Here is a 22,133-nt window from a genome sequence, read left to right as displayed (position 1 = left end):
GCACACAGGCAGTACCCAGAATTGAACCCGGGTCACTGGAGCTGTGAGGCTGCGGTGCTAACCACTGCGCCACTGTGCCACCCTTGTGAGAACTATATTTGTTGCATCTGATAATTAATGTGTAAACATTAAGATACATATATCGACCATGATTTAACTGTTCGTTCATGTTTAATCGATGTTGGTTTTGGTTTGAGTGTTAATGTAACATTGTTAAAAGTGAAATTGTGTCCATTTGGTTTTTCTTTCCTAAATTTGGGTCAGTTGATTTGATCCTTTTGGTTTATTAGTGATCTCCACGGGGATCGTAACAAAATTGGGATCTTGTCCGGGATGTGATGTGTGACTGGGCTATGGAATGGATAGACTGGAATTTTCCAGAGCTAAAGCAAAGAATATTTCACCTTTACTTTGTCTGTGATCAGTGTGAAATTAACATGAGTACTATTGATGTTCAAAACTTTGTCAAGAGAGAAGATCTGACTCTCAGTGCCTTGAAACAATTGGCAAAAGATCATTTGAAGATTGTAGCTGGGATTGTTGGGGAAAGATTAAAACCAGAGGCTCAGAAAGCAGAGATAATCCAAGAATTGGTTCCTCACTTCTTTCCGAAATTGGGGTCAGTCAGTGGATTTGATTGTTTTGTTATTTTTGGTGATCTCCATGGAGATGATAAAATCTATCACTATCATCCTGACAGTTCACAATACTTCCAGCTTTTTATTATCTACAAATTTTGAAATTCTGACGAGCACACCCAAATCTATATCATTAATCTAGATCAAGATAAACAGTGGTCCCAATACTGCCCCCCTGGGGAACCCCATTATATACCTTCCTCCAGTCCCAATACAACTGTCTTTCACCACAACCATTAACATGCTCTTTGCCATTGTTCCAGGAAATCTTTGTTATTTAATATCTCCTGCTGTAGACAATATCACACACCTTCCTTTTATTCTCTTCCCCACCATCACCTCCACACGCACCCCACCCCCCTCCCCTTCATTACACGCTGCTTCCTGTCATTCAACCAACTTTGTATCCATGTTTCCACTGTCCCTTTCATTCCATGGGATTCAACTCTGTTGACAAGTCTGTTATTGTGACACTTTTATCAAACACCTTTTGGAAGTCCATTTTCACCACATCAATCACATTCCCCTCAACAACTCTCTCAAGCATGTTGAGCAGAGCCTAGTGATCAACTCCATCCATGTGGAAAATTCTTTGATGGAACTGAAGCATGACTTGTCTAACAATATGTTCTGGACAGATCAGGTGATTACTAAACTCACTCAGTCCACAATGACACATTGGACAGTGGGTATCTGTGCTGTACTGAACCAGGTCAATGAACTGAGTCAAGATGCATTGAGACAGAAAGTAGTTTATTGAAACCCATTGAAAAGCAATGTTGAAACAGAAAGTGACACTGCAGAATGTGCAGCTGTACTGATCCAGGACTGAATCCACTGTATATTCTGAACTCAATCCCACTGTGTGCTCAGTCAGCTCCTAATAAAAATGTGCCTCTACTGAGATGAAGCATTGACCTGATGGGGATCACATGATCATCCAAAATCCTCATAGTCCCCAAAGCAGGGGTGTCCCAGTAGAAAATGAAGATCCAAAGTCAGGCTGCCCCCACTCCTAATTCAGAGAGAGCTAAGCATCACATGTGAAAGTCCAAGAGAATCTCCAGAAGGTGTTAGAAAGATCTCTGGAACAAGGACTGGAATAGAGGAGGCATCAGAAATAGGGATTGAAGGAGGGGGCAGAGGAACATGGATCTGTTCAATCCACTGAGATCACAAGGGGACATTCCAGGAGATGGGGGTCTCTGAGAGGGGCTTTGGTCTGGAGCTGAATCAATCTTCCCCAATGTCCATGGGATGGAAGCGGCCTCTCTCTGTCCCACAAGATACCGAGTGTATCATTACCACAAACAACAAGATGATCATTTACAATTCTCGCTTTCTTCACTTCATGAGACTTTATGTCTAAATTCTATCCGTGCTGCCTCCTTAAGAGGGGACACTTGTGGAGCTGTCTTTGGAGCCAGTGTCCTTTCCTGCTTTATTAAAAACAGAGCCCATCTCCGTGTGAGCCGTGGGAATGCGGGTTAATGTTGAGGAGGCGGTGGAGCTGGGACTGTGTCTCAGGCTGATTGGCAAACTCATTTACTGCAGCTTAAACAGAGCTGTCAGAAAAAGGGGCATTGTGTTCAGTAACCTTACTCACCTGGGAGGTTTCACTTGTTATCATGGAGATATTCCGTATTCTAGCTTTGTTATTTGTTACAATCTGTTCTGCTCAGCCGCCCTCTCTCTTTCTGCCCGCTGATAAATGTTGGATATCTCCCAAATTCAGGCAAGAGTGTGGATTTGCGGGAATTGCAGGCAGTGAGTGTGTGCGGAGAGGTTGTTGCTTTGATGTTGGGAGCCGGGATGTGCCGCCGTGTTTCTATTCACTGGACAATCTGCCAGGTGGGTGTATTCTCACTCCGTCTATATTCCAGAGCAGTTATTTCCAGGGTCAGCTGTAGTTGGGATTGTCCAGGATAATCCTTTCATTTTCCTTGGATTCAATTCAGTTAATATTTCAAACCTGTCTGAGTGAAACTGATTGTGGGATGAAGACTATCTCCTCCAATAGTTTATCTTCTTCCCAATCAAACTCCCCAAGGAGAATCCCGGGAATATTAACTGTCAGGATTTAACACTGAGCCCTGATAATATTGGACAGGTTTAGGGTTTGGTTTTGAAGTGGAGTTTAAGTGAAGGAGGGGAGAGTTTTGTGAAGAGAATTCCATTTAAAGTTGAGACGGATGGAAACCCGCTTGTCAATGGCAGGAGAGAGAATTCCCTGATGATCAAGGGGCTGGAATTGAAGGAAAATGGGTTTGGGGAATGTGGGGAGCAGATTTTAACCCCAGGGTTGGAATTTTAAATTTGTTTCTCTGCTGGACTGGGAGCCGATGTGAGTTGGAGTGCAGGGTCAAGATTGAACTGGATTTGGTGTGGGTTATGATCGGGACAGGAATGTTATAGAGGAGTGGAAGTGATTGTGGGATTGGGATCCTCCCGCTGAGAGGTCATGGAATCATGCCTTTTATTTGTTCTTGGGATGTGGGTATTAATGGCCAGGCCAGCATTAACTGCCCAGCATTAACTGCCCTTGAGAATGTGGTGGTGAGCTGCCTTTTTGAACTGCTGTAGTCCATGTGGGGTAGGTACACCCACAGTGTGAGGAAGGGAGTTCCAGGATTTTGATGCAGTAACAGTGAAGGAATGGTGATTATACTTCCAAGTCAGGATGGTGTGACTTGGAAGGGAACTTGCAGGTGGTGGTGTTAACATGTAACTGTTTGCTTTGTCTTTCTAGGTGGTGAAGCTTGTGGGTTTGGAAGGTGCTGTCTGAGGAGCCTTTGTGTGTTGTGCAGTGCACCTTGCAGATGGTACACACTACTGCTACTGTCAGAGTAGGGAGTGATTATTTGTGGATGGATGCCAATCAAGTGGGCTGCTTTGTCCTGGATGGTGTAAGTTTGTTGAGTGTTGATGTGCCCATCCAGGCAAGTAGACAGCATCCCATCACAATCCTGACTTGTGCCATTGTAGATGGACAGGCTTTGAGTTAATCACTGCAGGATTCTTAGCCTCTGACCTGCTCTTGTGGCCACAGTATTTTTATATAGCTACCTCAGTTCCATTTCTGGTCAATGATAATCCCCAGGATGTTAGTTTATTTAGTGATACAGCACTGAAACAGGCCCTTCAGCCCACTGAGTCTGTGCTGACCAAGAACCACCCATTTATACTAATCCTGCAGTAATCTTATATTCCCTACCACGAGGGGCAATTTACAATGGCCAATTTACCTATCGCCTGCATGTCCTTGGCGGTGGGAGGAATCCGGAGCACCCGGCAAAAACCCACCCTGTCACAGGGAGAATTTGCAAAATCTGCACAGGCAGTACCCAGATTGAACTTGGGTCCCTGGAGCCCTGAGGCTGTGGTGCTACCCACTGTGCCACTGATTCAGTGATCATAATGTCATTGAATGTCAAGGGGAGATTAGATTAGATTAGATTAGAGATACAGCACTGAAACAGGCCCTTCGGCCCACCGAGTCTGTGCCGAACATCAACCACCCATTTATACTAATCCTACACTAATCCCATATTCCTACCAAACATCCCCACCTGTCCCTATATTTCCCTACCACCTACCTATACTAGTGACAATTTATAATGGCCAATTTACCTATCAACCTGCAAGTCTTTTGGCTTGTGGGAGGAAACCGGAGCACCCGGAGAAAACCCACGCAGACACAGGGAGAACTTGCAAACTCCACACAGGCAGTACCCGGAATCGAACCCGGGTCCCTGGAGCTGTGAGGCTGCGGTGCTAACCACTGCGCCACTGTGCCTGCCACTGAGATGGTCATTGCCTGGCACTTAAGGGGTGTGAATTTTACTTGCCATGATGACATTGGAAAATTATGGCAACAGAGGCCATTTCAACCATTCGGTGCCTAATGGTTCACTATGAGCAATTGGTTCTTCACCTTCCCTGCCCCCCCCCCCCCCCCAGCCCTGCATGTAGTCTCTCGATAATTATCCTATAGCCTTTGAAAGCTCTGATTAAATCTGTCTCCACCACTCGGGCAGAACATTCCAGATCCTAACCACTCGCTGTGTCAGTTTTCCCTCCTGTCACCTCTGCATCTACCAATCTCCTTCAATCTGTGCCCTCTGGTTCTCCACCCTTGTGCCAATGGGAACAGTTTCTCTCTATCTAATTGGTCTAGGCCCCTCATGTTCCCCACCTATCAAATCTCTCCTCCTGGGGAAGCTGGGACTGTATTCCTTGTTCTATCCACAGAGCTGAAGTCCCAGTCCCTCATCCCTGGAAGTATTCTCAGAAACATGTTCTGCTGAGATTGGGACAACAACTAAACTCCTTTCATTGCCTGTCTTGCAGTTTGCACCAAGGATGGGCGGGTCCTGATCGCCATCTCCAAGGATTTGACGCTGCCTCCTGTAAACCTGACAACGGTGCATCTGAAGGATGGACACGGAGCTGAGTGCAGTCCCACCGTGGCCTCTGTAGACACTGTGCTCTTTGAGTTCGCACTCACTGAGTGTGGCACTAGCCAGCGGGTATGTATTGTGGCTTGGCTGTCCCATCAATGGGTGTCAGTCAGTACTGATGGTCTTGTGTCTCTTGTAGCTGGACGGGGTGGACGTGGTGTATGAAACGGATGTGTTGGCTCAGTTTGAGATCTTGGATGGTGCTTTGGGATCGGTGAGCCGGGACAGCCCCTTCAGGTGAGAATGGGAGCACATTGAGCGGCTAGAGGTGGTGAGGAGCTGAATTGTGCAGCCGTGTCCCTTCTCTTGCAGGCTCCATGTCCAGTGCAGTTACAAGGGAAGCCAGGAGTCTGAATTGCAGCTGAAGCCCCGAGTTTACACCCTTTCTCCGCCACTGCCTGCCACCGAGACCGGGATCCTGCTTCTGGAGCTGAGAATAGCGAGAGGTAGCGAGTGCTCTCTGATGGCTAGTGTCCAACTTCTGTCTCTCTCTCTCTCTCTGTCTCTGCACATTGTGGCCATCCTGCATCTTTCTCTTTTCAGATGCTGCCTACCGGAGCTGGTACGTGGCCAGTGACTACCCGATCCTGAGTGTGCTCCGGGAGCCCGTGTTTGTGGAGGTTCGTGTCCTGAACCGGAACGACCCATCCCTTGTGCTGGTGCTCAATGAGTGCTGGGCGAGCCCTACTGCCGAGCCCTATTCCCAGCTTCAATGGAAGCTCCTGGTGAACAGGTGAGGGGGTGGGGGAGGCAATGAAGATTCAGCAAAGCAATGAGGTGTTAGCAAGTGGTTTCCCTGTTCCTCTGCATTGTATTCTAGTCTCATCTTTGATCACTAGTTGACAGCAATGCTATCATTCTTTCTGTTCCAGGTGCCCCTTTACTGGTGACAACTACAAAAGCCGCCTCCTCCCGCTAGACGCTGCTTCCCATTTGCGTTTCCCAACTCATCATAAGCGCTTTGTAGTCAGCACTTTCACTTTCTGGGAGCGAGTTTCAGGCCGGCCTCTGAGCGGGGAGGTGAGTCTCCTTCAGTCATTCTGGCTGACTTGGTTGAGCTTGTTACTGAGTGAGCTCCCTGTTCTATCTATCTTTTTGAATGGAGAAGCATTCCTCTCCTCCTGCTTCCTGGGAGCTGTGGCACTCACCATACCGCACTGTCTCTTTGCAGGTTTACTTCCACTGCAGTGCTGAGGTTTGCTCCCCTTCCAGCCGAGAGAACTGCACAGCTTCCTGCAGCCCCAGTAAGTACCTGGGATGTGAGTAGAAAGTGAACCCTGATGGGGAGTGTGTGGGAGATCTGAACACTGGGCCCAGAAGTGTCAGTAATCCTGCAGCTCTGAACTGCTCAATGTTTTCCCCCAAGTCCCATTGTGTGCAAGTTTCCATCAGGAAGTGGCAGTCAGTGTGAGCACAAGAAAGCAGGGAGATGCAGATCAAGCATGTTGTGATCCCTCAGCCAGGATAATGTGAGCAGGAATGTTGGTTCATTGTTCCTCACTCCTCACCTGCAGAGTGGAATCTAATTGGTCCAGGTGCACTCTGCTCCAAACCTTATCTGGTCAGGAATAGGTTGAACATTTTTTTGTCTGGGACATTGAACTGGCACTTTATTCTCATTCTGTCACCAGGTATTCCAGATGTAATGAAACTATTTTCAGTGGAGAGGACATTCCTATCAACTGGTGACATTACTTCACGGAGTCCACACTGACCATTCTGCAAGCTGCTTGGTTGAAGCAGGTTCATTTGAATATTGGAAAATCTGTTTTAGTCAGGCAACCATTTTTAAGTCGTGCCCCTTATCTCTGATATTTTGCGCCAGATGTCTTTTTTTTTTGCATCTGACCAAGTTTTATAAATGGAGGAAGCCTTTCCACCCAGTCAATGCTTAAGTCTTATAGTATCAAATCAGTCCCATTCCTTTGCTCTATCCCTGTAACTCTGCAAGTTTTATTTCCATCAAGCACCCATCCAATTTACTTTGAAACTTGCATGTGGTGGAAGCAGAGATTATCAAGTTTGAGCTTGAACATCTGATTCAGGCAACTACTGAACCTTGAACTCTTCCTTCCCCAGTGAGACGAAGAAGCACCAATAACCAGCCTGGGACCTTGGTGACCACTGGGCCCATCATTTTCCTGGAAGATGGGGAGAGATTGTCTGCAGGGATCCAGCAGGAAGAGAAAGGTAAAGGAGGAACTTCCTCCAGTGTGTAGTGATGCAGTAACTGGTGCCCCTCTAACCCTGGCTTCTCTCCACAGATGCTGCTGTGGATTCCCCCTCCCTTGTTCTTCCTGGAGTAGCAGTTGGGGTGGCTCTGCTCTCTGTGGCCCTGTTGGTTGGGACTGTTGCTGTGTGGAAAATGGATGTGGGTCACAGGGTGGGTTCTGAGTGCAGATTAATGGAACTGTAGATCTGTCTGGATAATAAACTGCTGTTTATAGATGAAGTCTTGGTCTCCATCTGTTAAATTATTCAATGAAAGTTGTAGCTTATAATCTAGTTTCAGCTGCAAATTACGTTTCCTCCCCACAGCCACAGAAGGAGGTATAAACATCACTGGGTTTGGAGTAAGATGAGGTTGCACAATGATATTAGTTGTATCTAACTGATACTGGGCTTTAGTCTCATATCTCCAGTCTTGCCACTTCCATGAAGGAATCATTTCCACCAGTTCAAGCCTGGTAAGTGAGCTGTACCACCCATGCCCAGTTAACAGGACTGGTCCCTGGATTCCCTATAAACATTTTATCACTCTCTCTACATGGAACTGATATATTGAGTCTTAGTCTAAACCATGTGCTTGGTTTTACTGGGCTACTGGTATACAATAATATACCTGGGTACTTCAGGAGGTGGGAGTGCTACCTGAGGAAAAGTGCCAGCATTTCATTTATTTGGACCAAGCCAGGATGTCTCCATCCCAACCTCTGAAGATGGGGAAACAGCAAGTCAGGTTGCTTGAAATTCCACTTAATGGGAGATTAGTGAAACTGACTGGAGCCTGGCAGTGCTGCAGAATTTCCTTGTTTCATTAGTCTGGGTGATTGTAATTTGTGACCAGCAATGCTATCCTAAAAATATCTTTAGCAGTTTGGGCTGTTGCTGAGCAGCAGTGGAAGCTGAATACTGAGTCTGAGCAATTGTTGGGAATTGTCAAATACAGATTGATTACAGACCCATTACAAAGCATGAAGGAGGGTCAGCATTAGGATATTCAGGATGGAGACTGTGGCTGCTCATCCTTGTGTAGTTTCAGCTGAATGAAGCTCTACTCCACTCTATTCAGTGGAATGACACTGCTCTGTTACAACAGCTCAGTGCTAATTCAATGCACTTGTCTGGGCAATCCTTTAGAAAGGGATTTTTGCTGCTGATATTGAGCATGCAGTTTCAGAAGTCTTGGGAGAAACTCACCTGAAAATGACAGTAAAGTAAGACAATATCAGCATAAAATCAATAACTACCTAACCATCTGCATCCTTTTTGTGGTGTAATTATTCCTTGTATCACCTCGATCTATTGCTGACCAGCTTGTGTCCTCTGGTTCTGATCTATTCTACCAATGGTAAGTGGCGCAGTGGTTAGCACTGCAGCCTCACAGCTTCAGGGACCCGGGTTCAATTCTGGGTACTGACTGTGGAGTTTGCAAGTTCTCCCTGTGACCGCGGAGTTTCTGCCGGGTGCTCCGGTTTCCTCCCACAGTGGAAGACTTGCAGGTGATGGGTAAATCGGCCATAGTAAATTGCCCCTAGTGTAGGTAGGTGGTAGGGAATGTGGGATTACTGTAGGGTTAGTATAAATGGGTGGTTGTTGGTCAGCACAGACTCGGTGGGCTGAAGGGCCTGTTTCAGTGCTGTATCTCCAAATAAAAAAATAAAATACACTACAGACCCTCACTTTGAACACTTTGATAAAATCACTTCCATTTCCTTTTAGAATTAGAACATTACAGCGCAGTACAGGCCCTTTGGCCCTCGAAGTTGCGCCGACCTGTGAAACAATCTGACCTAGACTATTCCATTTTCATCCATATGTCTATCCAATGACCACTTAAATGCCCTTAAAGTTGGCAAGTCTACTACTTTTGCAGGCAGGGCATTCCACGCCCCTACTACTCTCTGTGTAAAGAAACTACCTCTGACATCTGTCCTATATCTATCACCCCTCAACTTCAAGCTATGTCCCCTCGTGTTTGCCATCACCATTCAAGGAAAAAGACTCTCACTATCCACCCTATCTAACCCTCTGATTATCTTGTGTCTCTATTAAGTCACCTCTCCTCCTTCTCTAACGAAAACAACCTCAATTCCCTCAGCCTTTCCTCGTAAGACCTTCCCTCCATACCAGGCAACATCCTAGTGAATCTCCTCTGCACCCTTTCTAAAGCTTCCTCATCCTTCCTATAATGCGGTGACCAGAACTGCACGCAATACTCAATGGGCGATCTCACTAGAGTTTTGTACAGCTGCAGCATGACCTCGTGGCTCTGAAACTCGACCCCCCTACTAATAAAAGCGAACACACCATATGCCTTCTTAACAGCCCTATTAACCTGGGTAGCAGCCTTCAGGGATTTATGCACCTGGACACCAAGATCTCTCTGCTCATCTACACTACCAAGAATCTTCCCATTAGCCCAGTACTCTGCATTCCTGTTACTCCTTCCAAAGTGAATCACCTCACTTTTCTGCATTAAACTCCATTTGCCATCTCTTGGCCCAGCTCTGCAGCCTATCTATGTCCTTCTGTACCCTACGACATCCTTCGGCACTATCCACAACTCAACCGACTTTGGTGTCATCTGCAAATTTACTAACCCACCCTTCTACACCCTCTTCCAAGTCATTTATAAAAATGACAAACAGCAGTGGCCCCAAAACAGATCCTTGCGGTACACCACTAGTAACTAAACTCCAGGATGAACATTTGCCATCAACCACCACCCTCTGTCTTCTTTCAGCTAGCCAATTTCTGATCCAAAGCTCTAAATCACCTTCAACCCCATACTTCCGTATTTTCTGCAATAGCCTACCATGGGGAACCTTATCAAACGCCTTACTGAAATCCATATACACCACATCCACTGCTTTACCCTCATCCACCTGTTTTGTCACCTTCTTGAAAAACTCTAAGGTTTGTGAGGCACGACCTACCTGTCACAACCGTGCTGACTATCGCTAATGAACTTATTCTTTTCAAGACTATTATACATCCTGTCTCTTATAACCTTTTCCAACATTTTACCCACAACTGAAGTAAGGCTCACAGGTCTATAATTACCAGGGCTGTCTCTAGTCCCCTTCTTGAACAAGGGGACAACATTTGCTATCCTCCAGTCTTCCGGCACTATTCCTGTCGACAATGACGACATAAAGATCAAGGACAAAGGCTCTGCAATCTCCTCCCTAGCTTCCCAGAGAATCCTAGGATAAATCCCATCTGGCCCAGGGGACTTATCTATTTTCACACTTTCCAAAATTGATAACACCTCCTCCTTGTGAACCTCAATCCCATCTAGCCTAGTAGCCTGAATCTCAGTATTCTCCTCGACAACATTTTCTTTCTCTACTGTAAATACTGACACAAAATATTCATTTAACACTTCCCCCTACCTCCTCTGATTCCACACACAACTTCCTACTACTATCCTTGATTGGCCCTGTTCTAACTCTAGTCATTCTTTTATTCCTGATATACCTATAGAAAGCCTTAGGGTTTTCCCTGATCCTCTCCGCCAATGACTTCTCGTGTCCTCTCCTTGCTCTTCTTAGCTCTCCCTTTAGATCCTTCCTGGCTAGCTTGTAACTCTCAAGCGCCCTAACTGAGCCTTCACGTCTCATCCTAACATAAGCCGCCGCCTTCCTCTTGACAAGCGCTTCAACTTCTTTAGTAAACCACGGCTCCCTCGCTCAACAACTTCCTCCCTGCCTCACATGTACATACTTATCAAGGACACGCTGTAGCTGCTCCTTGAATAAGCTCCACATTTTGATTGTGCCCATCCCCTGCAGTTTCCTTCCCCATCCTACGCATCCTAAATCTTGCCTAATCGCATCATAATTTCCTTTCCCCCAGCTATAATTCTTGCCCTGTGGTATATACCTGTCCCTGCCCATCGCTAAGGGAAACCTAACCGAATTGTGATCACTATCACCAAAGTGCTCACCTACATCTAAATCTAACACCTGGCTGGGTTCATTACCCAGTACCAAATCCAATGTGGCATCGCCCCTGGTTGGCCTATCTACATACTGTGTCAGAAAACCCTCCTGCACACACTGGACAGAAACTGACCCATCTAAAGTACTCGAACTATAGTATTTCCAGTCGATATTTGGAAAGTTAAAGTCCCCCATAACAACTACACTGTTACATTCGCCCCTGTTGAGAATCATCTTCGCTATCCTTTCCTCTACATCTCTGGAACTATTTGGAGGTCTATAAAAGACTCCCAACAGGGTGACCTCACCTCTCCTGTTTCTAACCTCGGCCCATACTACCTCAGTAGACGAGTCCTCAAATGTCCTTTCTGCCGCTGTAATACTTTCCTTGATTGTCAATGCCACGCCCCCCCTCCCCTCTTTTACCATCTTCTCTGTTCTTACTGAAACATCTAAATCCTGGAACCTGCAACATCCATTCCTGCCCCTGCTCTACCCATGTCTCCGAAATGGCCACTACATCGAGACTAGGAGAACAGCACGAGCTTCTCCAATATATCCACAGAATTCAAGTTCCTCACTAGATTCTGTATCTTTTTACCCCCTCTAAATCCCTCCTAACCTACCTTTCAGCATGGTGTCCAGAATTCCACAGTACACCAGTTGAGGCCAAAGCAATGTTTTAGAAAGTTTCACCAACTTGCTTTTGTACTGCAAGGCTTCTCTTTACCAAGTCCTAATTACCATCTGCTTTATTAACCACTTTCTCAACCTTCACTGCCACATGCAGTGGTTTGTGTGCATATACCCCCAGGTCCCTCTGCTCCTTTTTTAATTCAGTCAAGGGATGTGGACATTGCTGGCTGGGTTAGCATTTATTGTCCATCTCTCTGTAATTGCTCTTGAACTGAGTCACTTGTGTTATAACTGAGGTGGGAGAAGTGTATTGTTGGTTCTAATTCCACTTCTGCACCAGTAACAAATTGAAATGTTGACCACATTGGCAAGTGAGGGAAAAAATGTGTTTATTCCAGAATAAAACACATCAACCAGCTTTCGTTAAACAAATTGTTTACTAGTTAACATTCAGTTTGTAATGAAGTAAAGAACAATTACAGCTTGAAATATTAAAGCTCCTTTTTGCCTTCACCCCTCACTCTGACCATCAGAATCATTGGTGCCAAAGGAGGCCAATCAGCCCATCCTGTCTATACCAGCTCTCCAAGAGCAATTAACTGTTCCATTTCCCCTGCCTTCTCCCATAAACCCTACACACTCTTCCTACTCAACAGTCTAATTCCATTTTGACTGCTTCAATTGCATGTGCCTCCACCACTCAGTCATTGCATTCAAGGCATTAACCACTTGCTGCATGAAGTATCTCCTCAGTCACTTTTGCTTCTCTTAAATACTTGAGATCTGTCCCATCTTATTCTCAACCCTTTCACAAGTGGGAACAGTTTCTCTCTACTGTCTAGACCCTTGATTTTTACATCCTGTCAATTCTCCTCCACCTTCTCCAAGGAAAATAGACCTAACTTCAATCTGTCTTTTTTAAAATCCAGTTCCTCATCCTGGAACCTTTCTTGTGAATCTCTTGTACACCCTCCAATGTTGTCTTGTCTTTAAGTGTGGCACCCAAAATGGGTCACAATACTCTAGCTGAGGCAGCACTAGTGTCTTGTAAGAGTTCAACAAAACTTCCTTGCTCTTGTACTCAATGCCCCTATTAATGAAGTATCCAGTACTTTTGGCTTTATTAACCATTCTCTCGACCTGTCTTGTCACCTTCAATGACTTGTGCACATATACACCCAGGTCTCTTCCCCTTTAGAATTGTACCCTTTGTTTTGTTTCTCTGTTCTTCCAACCAAAATGAATCCCTTCACATTACTCTGCATTGAACTTCATCTGCCATCTATCTGCCCATCCCACTAACATGCCTATCCTTTCAAAGTTCTAAACTCTCCTCTCCATTCACAATGCTTCCAAGTTTCATATCTGTCAACTCTGAAATTGTGCCCTGTACACCAAGGTCTAGGTCACTTATATCAGAAAAGCAAGGGTCTCAACACTGATTCCTGGGGGAACTCTACTACAAACCTTCCTCTATCTCCAAATAATCCATTAACAACTTTGTCCTGTCACTCAGCCCATTTCATATCCATTCCCACTGTCCCTTTTTATCCCATAAGTTTCAACCTTGCTCAAGACTGGCACTATTAAACCCCTTTCTGGAAGTCTGCACACATCAACCTTCTGTTACCTCTTCCAAAAAAACCTCCATGTTTGTGATTTTTACATAGAACCTTTGCTGGTTTCCTTTAACACAATTAGTCCATGTGACTAATTTTGTCCCAAGTTCCCCACTGAAGTTAAACTGACCTGTAGTTGCTGGGCTTCTAGTTCCACCTTTTTAGAACAAGGGTGGATCATTTATAATTCTCCAGTCCTCTGGCACCAAGTTTAAGGAAGACTGAATTAAGGCCAGTACCTCCATGATTGATTCCCTCCCCCATCCCCCTCTGTCCCTCTATCTTGGATAAATCTCTCCTGGTGCTTTATCCACTGAGTGCAGACAGCCTATCTAATATGTCCATCAATTTTAAACTGTGTCTGAATTATCTCCTTGCACCATTGCCTGGGTTGCACCTCCTGAGTAAAGAGAAATGTAAGGTATTTATTTAATACCTCAGCGATGCCCTCTGCCTCCATGTGTAAATCCTCTTTATGGTCCATAATCAGCCCCATCTTTTTCCTATGTCTATAGAAAACTGATTCCATTTTTAGCTGCCAGTCTCTTCATACTCATTGCTGTTTATTTCTTTTTCACTTCCCCCTCTGGACTGCCTATACAGCCTGATTCTCCACAGTATTTTCTACATGGCATCTATCATAAGTGCACTTTTTTCTTTTAATCTCTACCTCTTTGGTCATCCAGGGAGCTCTGGAATTGTTTGCCCGACCTCTTTTACCCTTCAGGAACATACCTTGACTGGGCCACAGCTTTCTCTCTTTCAAGGTAGTCCATTGTTCAGCTACTGACTTTTTTTTTTCCTGCCTATCTTTGACTCCAATTTATTCACCCCAGCTCTGTTCTTGCCTCATTGAAACTGACCCTCACCAGTTAATTATTCTTACTCTGGATTATTTTGTCCTTTTTCCATCGTCAGCCTAAACCTCCAGATACAATGATCACTGTCTCCTAAATGCTCTCCTGATATTTGATCCACTTGGATCACTTCATTCCCATGAACCATTTCTAGCTGTGTCTCCTTTCTCATTGGCTGAGCAACATACTGCTGTAAATATTTTCCTGAACATTCTCTCTAGGAACTCTTGCCCCTCACTGCCTTTTACTCGACCACTATTTCTTTGAATAAAGTTTCCTCCTACTATAACTACCCTATAATTTTAGCATCTCCCTCATTTTGTTCCATGTTTATCCCACTAACTGGTGGCCTGTAGACAACACTGAGCAATGTAACTGTTCCTTTAGCTCTAACTGAATTGATTCTGTCCTTAACCCGTCTGGGACATCCCTTTTTTTTTCTCTAGCACTGCAATGCTCTCAATCAATACTGCTACCCCTCTTTTCCCCTTTCCTATCTTTCCTGAACACTTTGTATCCAAGAATATTTAACACCTGTCCTGCCCTTTGAGCCAGGTCTAATTATAACCATCATATTTCCACATGGCAATTTACACCTGTACCTCCCCAATCTTATTTACCCCACTCCATGTATGTACATTATCCTGTTTTAGACTTTATTACTTTCTCCCTTGCCCCACCTAATAACTTGCTATCCCCTACTTTTAGTGCTAGCGCTCTCCCAGTATGTCTGATATTTGCTCCTGGTTTCCAGTTTTGCTTCCCTCCAATCTGAGCTCCCATCCCCTGCCCATGTAGTTTAAACTGTTCCCAACAGCAGTAACAATGCTCTTGTGAGGATATTCGTCCCAGGCCTAAGATGCGGGGGGGGGGGGGGGGGCGGCGGGTGGCGCAGTGGTTAGCACCGCAGCTTCACAGCTGCAGCGACTTGGGTTCAATTCTGGGTCTTGCCTGTGTGGAGTTTGTAAGTTCTCCGTGTCTGCGTGGGTTTTCTCCAGTTTCCTCCCACAGCCAAAAGACTGGCAGGTTGATAGGTAAATTGGCCATTATAAATTGTCACTAGTATAGGTAGGTGGTAGGGAAATATAGGGACAGGTGGGGATGTGGTAGGAATATGGGATTAGTGTAGGATTAGTATAAATGAGTGGCTGATGGTCGGCACAGACTCGGTGGGCCGACGGGCCTGTTTCAGTGCTGTATCTCTAAACTAAACTAAACATGCAACCTGTCCATCTTGTACAAGTCCCACCTACCCCAGAACCAGTCCCAATGCATCAGAAATCTGATGCCCTCTCTCCTCCACCACTTCTCCAGCCACATGTTCAATCACTCAATTCTCCTGTTCCTGTACTCTTGTGGGATTAGGAGTAATCCTGAAATTACTGCTTTTGAGCTCCTGCATTTTAATCATGCTAGCTTCCTAAAAATCTGCTTTCAGGCCTTGTCTCCCTTGTCTTATTTCCCCCACCTTTTGGTGCCACCATGGACCACAACCTCTGGCTGTTTACCCTCCCCCAGAAGAATCTCCTGTATCCACTGTGCCTCTCTTGACCCACACCAAGCAGGGAACACTCCATCCTGGAGTTACATCTATAAGCTGCAGAAATGCCTCTGTTCCCCTAACTAAAGAATCCCCTTTCACTACTCTTCCTCTCCCTCCTGTGCAGCTAAACTACCTGTGGTTCCACAAACTTGGCTCCGACTGCACTCCTGAGTAACCATTGCCCTCACATTATCCAAAATGGAAAGCCAATTGCCTTGGGTCTCCTGCACTACCCAGCTAGTTCTTAGACTGACATCACCCATTCACTGCCTGCATGCTCCCCATTTGCAGTGACCATAGTTCTCTGCTTCACTGAACCACAATGACTCCAGCCACCACTCATCCTGAAACCCAGAGCTCAAGCTTGTGCAGCCAGTGACACTTCCTGCAGATGTCTGTCCAGGACACGTGGTGTCTATGATGCATATGCTGTACATTCCACTTGGCTGAGCTGCCCTGACATAACTTTAACTTTACAGACTATTTATTCTAAGTAGAATAGCTTGCCAGTTACTTGCCATCTCGCTCCTTCCACTGCACTGTAGTAAATATTGGAGGGTAAGTAAAGGAGCACCTCCCTTCACTAAACTCTCCATTCACCAAACTCTTCACATTATTTGTTTGAATCTGCACTCTATTTGCAGGCTGCACCCAGACCTCTGTACTTTTGAAGCTGAAACTGCAGCAACCAGGTGGGACTAGTTAGCTACTCTACTAGACTGCTACTCTGCAGTAGAGTGTATTGATCCTTGCTTATGGCTGGAAGATACTTGCTTTACTTAAATCTGATCTACAGATCACTTCAGTAAGATATTGGCACTTGAATATCCCTGTGGTTCACCTTGTAAAAGGCATTATACTAACACTCCATCCCCTCGTTGAAATCTTCAGCTCTTGGCATGTTTGTCTGCCCATTTCTTCTTTGTTTGGGAAGCTTTATGGTGTTCCTGAACAACTTTGCAAGCTCATGAGCTATTCCCAGAATACAGATACATCGAGCACAAAAGATTCATCCCTCTGTTCAAAAAAAAAAATTAGTTTTAGAGGACCTGGTGTATTATATCAATTAAATAATTGTACCAGTTTAGTCCTTTTGACTCATTAGGTGAGTCAACAAAAATTCCAGCCATTTATCCCAATCATGGGGATATTCGTGACCGTATGCCTTGATCATTGTTTTGAGGGTCTGATGGTACCTTTCTAAAGCTCCGTGTCTGTGGGTGGTTTGGTGAAGGCTTTAACTGTTATACCTAAATTACCCATAACACCTGAGAAATCTGACATAAAATGGGACCTTTGAATTTCAGTCAGATCAAATCAGTAATCTATAATCTAGTGAACTGGGTTAATATTTCAACCACTACCTTAGCAGAAATAGTTCTCCAGGGAATGGCTTCTGGGAACCAAGTAGCTGTATCCATGGTGATGACTATATATTGGTGTCCCACTTGCTTTCAGTAAAGGTCCTCCAGTCTACCAACACCGAAATGATTCTGAACAACTGGTATGGGAATTGGAGGTGTTAGTTTTCCCACAATCTGGCACTTTTTTATATTCATCCCTGGGATGTGTGGGGTCACTATCTAGGCCAGCATTTATTTCACATCCCTAATTGTTCTGGAAGGTGGTGGTGAGCTGCCCTCTTGAACTGTTACCATACAAGGCACATGGACTGTATGTTTTACAAAACTCACCACTTCCTTGGAACGACCTGGCCAGTAAATGATTTTTATACACAATCCCCATAACCCCCACAAGAGGAATTTCATGTATTATCTTCAATAGTTTCCACCAATACTTCAGAGGTACCACTATCAACTACCATCTGTTCTTCATCCACAGGTCTGAAGAGGTTGTCACTTCATCAGAATCTCATTTTTAATATAGTGATCTTCTGGAATGCCCTTTGTATCAGCTTCTGTTAGAGCTGATCAGGGCTGAGCAAGCTAATCCAGAGTTACTGATAGAGAAGACTTGCTGAATCGGGATTTGGATAGTCCAAATGAAATAAACTTTCAGTTGTTCAACTGGTGCTAATTTTACCTCTGACAATGAAACTGGTTTAGCCATTACTCAGGTTACTGCATATGAATGAAATTCCTGGAATCTTTTTCCTGTAACTGTTCTGTCTCTTTGACTTCACTTGGTTTTTCCAGTGACTACTGGAGAAGCTACTGCCTTTTGCTCCAGTCAGATCATTCCCCAGGAATAGATCAGATCAGGCTACTGGCAAACTATGGACAACTCTTAGAATTACCATTCCAGGCATTTGGTCACACCAAGTGCACCCAATACAAAGGTACAGGTGTATATGTAACTCCCTGTCAATGTCATTCACTAAATCCTTGGCATTCAGTGCATTCTCTGGTGGAAGTCTTGTGCCTTTTCCCCCCAGAATAACTGTTTAGTTGGCTCCTGTATTCCTAAGTATAACTGTTTATCATCCTCACTTGAGGGATAAGAAGTTGCTGTTCCTTTTAGACAAGAATTCCCTAAACTCTTTGGTATCACGTTCACAAACCCTGCACACAGTGGTTTTTGTATTTAGCCTTACAGCTGCAGTCAGTGCTGTAGCCTTGTGGACCTCACTTCCACCCTCGGCATCTTCCTTTCTGGCCTGATGAGATCCCAGGGCATTCCCAGCTATCCCTTATCCATGGCTACTTGCCTTCCTTTCACCCTCCACCTTCTATCCTTCTCAGATTTGTGGGGGTGACAAAGGGTTTGGGCTTGTAAACAAGCTCGTAATCATCTGCAATTTCCACAGCGCTCAACCTTCTGGTTCTCTACATGGGCTCTTCCCAAAGGAGGGAGTGAATTTTAATATCTTCCAGGAGAATTAGTTCAAAGATTCTCATATGTGGCCTCTACCTTTAGTGCCCATATCCAAATTTCAAAATTAATTTGCTTTACCCCCAAATTCTATACAAGTCTACCCAGACAATCTCCATAAGTTCTAAAGTGCTTCAGGGACTAACTCAGTGAGGATAGTTTACATCTCAATCTGCAGAAGCCTCCTCAGCAACCATGGCATAAACTTCTTGAGCTCTGCCCATCAACCTGCTTTGCAGCAGCAGTGTCCAGCTTTCCTTAGGCCACTTCATCTGTCTGGCATCTTTTGTTTCAAAAGAAATGGAAAAGTGCTTCTAATCCCTTGCCTCAAACTTGGAGTGGTGGTCTGCTAGGTCCTGGGCTGGAGTCAGATCTTTGCTCACCAGGATTTTCCTTGAAGTCAAGGCCACACTGGTGTCTTAGTTCCAGCTTTTCAACTTCGAATTCTCTTCCTTCTCTGAAATTCTAGATCAAGTTTTTATTTTTCATTGTCTATTCTTCCTGCTTAAATTTTCAGTTCTATTTCTATCATTGACAACTTCAAACTGCCTCATTACTGAATTTGAATTACTTCAACTGCATTTTCCTCTAGTTTGCTTTCTTCCAATTTCAAATGTTATTACATCAATTGTCTGCTTTCTTAGCTCCTGGTTTTAACTCCAACACCAACTGTTTTGCCAAATCCTTCATTTTAAGCTTGATGAAGTGGCTCAAATCACCTGGGAATGTATTCTCCTTCCCCAGAAAAGTCACAGCAACTGAGACATTCCAGTATTTTTTTTTTTATTCATTCACTGGATGTGGCCGTCACTGGCCAGGCCAGCATTTATTGCCCATCCCCAATTGCCCTTGAAGTGGGTGAGCTGCCTTCTTGAACCGCTGCAGTCCATGTGGCGTAGGTACACCCACAGTGCTGTTAGGATGGGAGTTCCAGGATTTTGACCCAGTGACAGTGAAGGAACGGTGATATAGTTCCAAGTCAGGATGATGTGTGACTTGGAGGGGAACTTGCAGATGGTGGTGTTCCCATGTATTTGCTGCCCTTGTCCTTCTAGTTGGTAGAGGTCGCGGGTTTGGAAGGTGCTGTCTAAGGAGCCATGGTGCATTGCTGCAGTGCATCTTGTAGATGGTACACACTGCTGCCACTGTACGTCAGTGGTGGAGGGAGTGAATGTTTGTAGAATGTTTGAGTGAATGGGGTGCCAATCAAGCAGGCTGCTTTGTCCTGGATGGTGAAGAACAAAATCCAGCTCATTATTATAAAATGAGCCATAACCAGTAATGAAGTAAAGCATTAAGATGGTGAAATATTAAAGTACCCTTTTTACCCCTGCCTGAAAAAGACAAAACTTGGGATAAAATACTAACTTCTTGAAGAAAGGGTAGAAATGGAAGCCTGTCCTTTGTTTTGGTTTGGTATCCCAAATGCATATGGAGGGCTCATTGGGATCTTCCTAGAATAGTTCTTGGGTGATATTGCAGATCAGTTTGGGTAGGCTTCCAGGAAATGCAGCAGCAGAGGTTTCGGACACATTCCTTACAGCAGGAATGCAGCACCAGTTTTAGTCTGCTTCTTACACGTGCTTTTCAGTTCCAAGTTGGAAAAGTGGCAGACTCTTTCCAAACTGCAGGAACAGACTGAGTCGGGGTGATTTGGTTTTCTTCAAGTTTTCTCCAACTGTCTTTTCAACCATTGTCAATATCTCAACTAGCTGTCCAAATATAAACCAACAATTTCACAGGAGATGAGCCTCCTGACCTCTCAATCTTGTCTTGTAAACATCTTCCAAGTCACAAACCCCTGCTGGGTTATTTGAAAATGGGGAACCTTCCACTAATCGTTTACCTGGATAAAACCATCGATGGAGTATATTCAGTTTTCCCAAAATCCAACTCTAAATTACACCAGATCTCAAAAATGCTGATCAATATAGAAGCTGTCCTAACACTTGCTAGTAAAGTCTGCCGCAAGTATAAAATTAAAATCTGACCCAGGCCCAACACTTAGTCCTATATGGTTGGGTAGCTGGGTTTCACCGCAGAGTGCGGACTGCATGTTTTCTACCTTGATGTCCTGAATATTCATTTGAAGATTACTTCCCAGAGCGAGGCAGCACTGTCCACGTCCATTTTGCCATCTGCCTTGTACTCTGGATTACTAGTCCAGTGACATTACCACTACACCACCACCTCCTCATCCTCCTCCCCACACCATCTCTAATTTATTTTATATTGCCTTTCCTCATTCTTGAATCACATCGGCCTGATGTTCATCCTGGAGTTTAGTTAGCAGTGGTGTACTGCAAGGATCTGTTTTAGGGCCACTGCTGTTTGTCATTTTTATAAATGACCGGGATGAGTGTGTAGAAGGGTGGGTTAGTAAATTTGCCGATGACACGAAGTTCGGTGGAGTTGTGGATAGTGCCGAAGGATGTTGTAGGTTAGAGGGACATAGATAGGCTGCAAAGCTGGGCTGAGATGGCAAATGGAGTTTAATGCGGATAAGTGTGAGGTGATTCACTTTGGAAGGAGTAACAGGAATGCAGAATACTGGACTAATGGGAAGATTCTTGGTAGTGTAGATGAGCAGAGAGAGCTTGGTGTCCAGGTGCATAAATCCCTGAAAGTTGCCACCCAGGGTAATAGGGCTGTTAAGAAGGCATATGATTTGTTAGCTTTTATTAGTAGGGGGATCGAGTTTCGGAGCCACGAGGTCATGCTGCAGCTGTACAAAAATCTGGTGCGGCCGCACCTGAAGTATTGCGTGCAGTTCTGGTCACCGCATTATAGGAAGTATGTGGAAGCTTTGGAAAGGGTGCAGAGGAGATTTACTAGGATGTTGCCTGGTATGGAGGGAAGGCCTTATGAGGAAAGGCTGAGGGACTTGAGGTTGTTTTCATTAGAGAGAAGGAGGAGGAGAGGTGACTTAATAGAGACATACAAGATAATCAGAGGGTTAGATAGGGTGGATAGTGAGTCTTTTTCCTCGGATGGTGATGGCAAACACGAGGGGACATAGCTTGAAGTTGAGGGGTGATAGATATAGGACAGATGTTAGAGGTAGTTTCTTTACTCCGTAGTAGGGGCGTGGAACGCCCTGCCTGCAACAGTAGTAGACTCGCCAACTTTAAGGGCATTTAAGTGGTCATTGAATAGACGTATGGATGAAAATGGAATAGTGTAGGTCAGATGGTTTCACAGGTCGGCGCAACATCGAGGGCCGAAGGGCCTGTACTGCGCTGTAATGTTTTATGTTCTATATTTTGTCTGCCCATTCCACCAACCTGTCTTTAAAGACATATCACTGTCCTCTTCACAATAATTCCAAGTTGTGTCATTGGCAAATGTTAATTTTGCTATGCATTATGTCTAGGTCCTTGT

At 44.9% G+C, this 22,133-nt stretch overlaps 1 protein-coding gene across 4 annotated transcripts in view; it reads left to right on the top strand.

The window, feature by feature from the left end:
- Positions 1-2,100: 2,100 nt before the first annotated feature.
- Positions 2,101-22,133, top strand: part of LOC137351684 (zona pellucida sperm-binding protein 4-like) — a 67,560-nt gene continuing 47,527 nt past the window's right edge. For 2 of the 4 annotated variants that reach the window (XM_068016401.1, XM_068016394.1), the window contains exons 1-8: positions 2,105-2,489; positions 4,989-5,167; positions 5,238-5,335; positions 5,411-5,544; positions 5,642-5,831; positions 5,971-6,118; positions 6,270-6,342; positions 7,178-7,288. In XM_068016401.1, coding sequence (XP_067872502.1) covers positions 2,267-2,489; positions 4,989-5,167; positions 5,238-5,335; positions 5,411-5,544; positions 5,642-5,831; positions 5,971-6,118; positions 6,270-6,342; positions 7,178-7,288 — 1,156 coding nt within the window. In that variant the 5' untranslated portion in view covers positions 2,105-2,266. Of the gene's footprint in view, positions 2,490-4,988; positions 5,168-5,237; positions 5,336-5,410; positions 5,545-5,641; positions 5,832-5,970; positions 6,119-6,269; positions 6,343-7,177; positions 7,289-22,133 lie in introns of all 4 variants that reach the window. The other 2 variants (XM_068016411.1, XM_068016420.1) reach the window with 2 other exon arrangements.

Source organism: Heterodontus francisci, chromosome 2, assembly GCF_036365525.1.
Source record: "Heterodontus francisci isolate sHetFra1 chromosome 2, sHetFra1.hap1, whole genome shotgun sequence".
Taxonomy (NCBI): Eukaryota; Metazoa; Chordata; class Chondrichthyes; order Heterodontiformes; family Heterodontidae; genus Heterodontus; species Heterodontus francisci.
The sequence above is the reverse complement of the archived record's forward strand: the minus strand, read 5'-3'. Positions and strand labels throughout refer to the sequence as shown.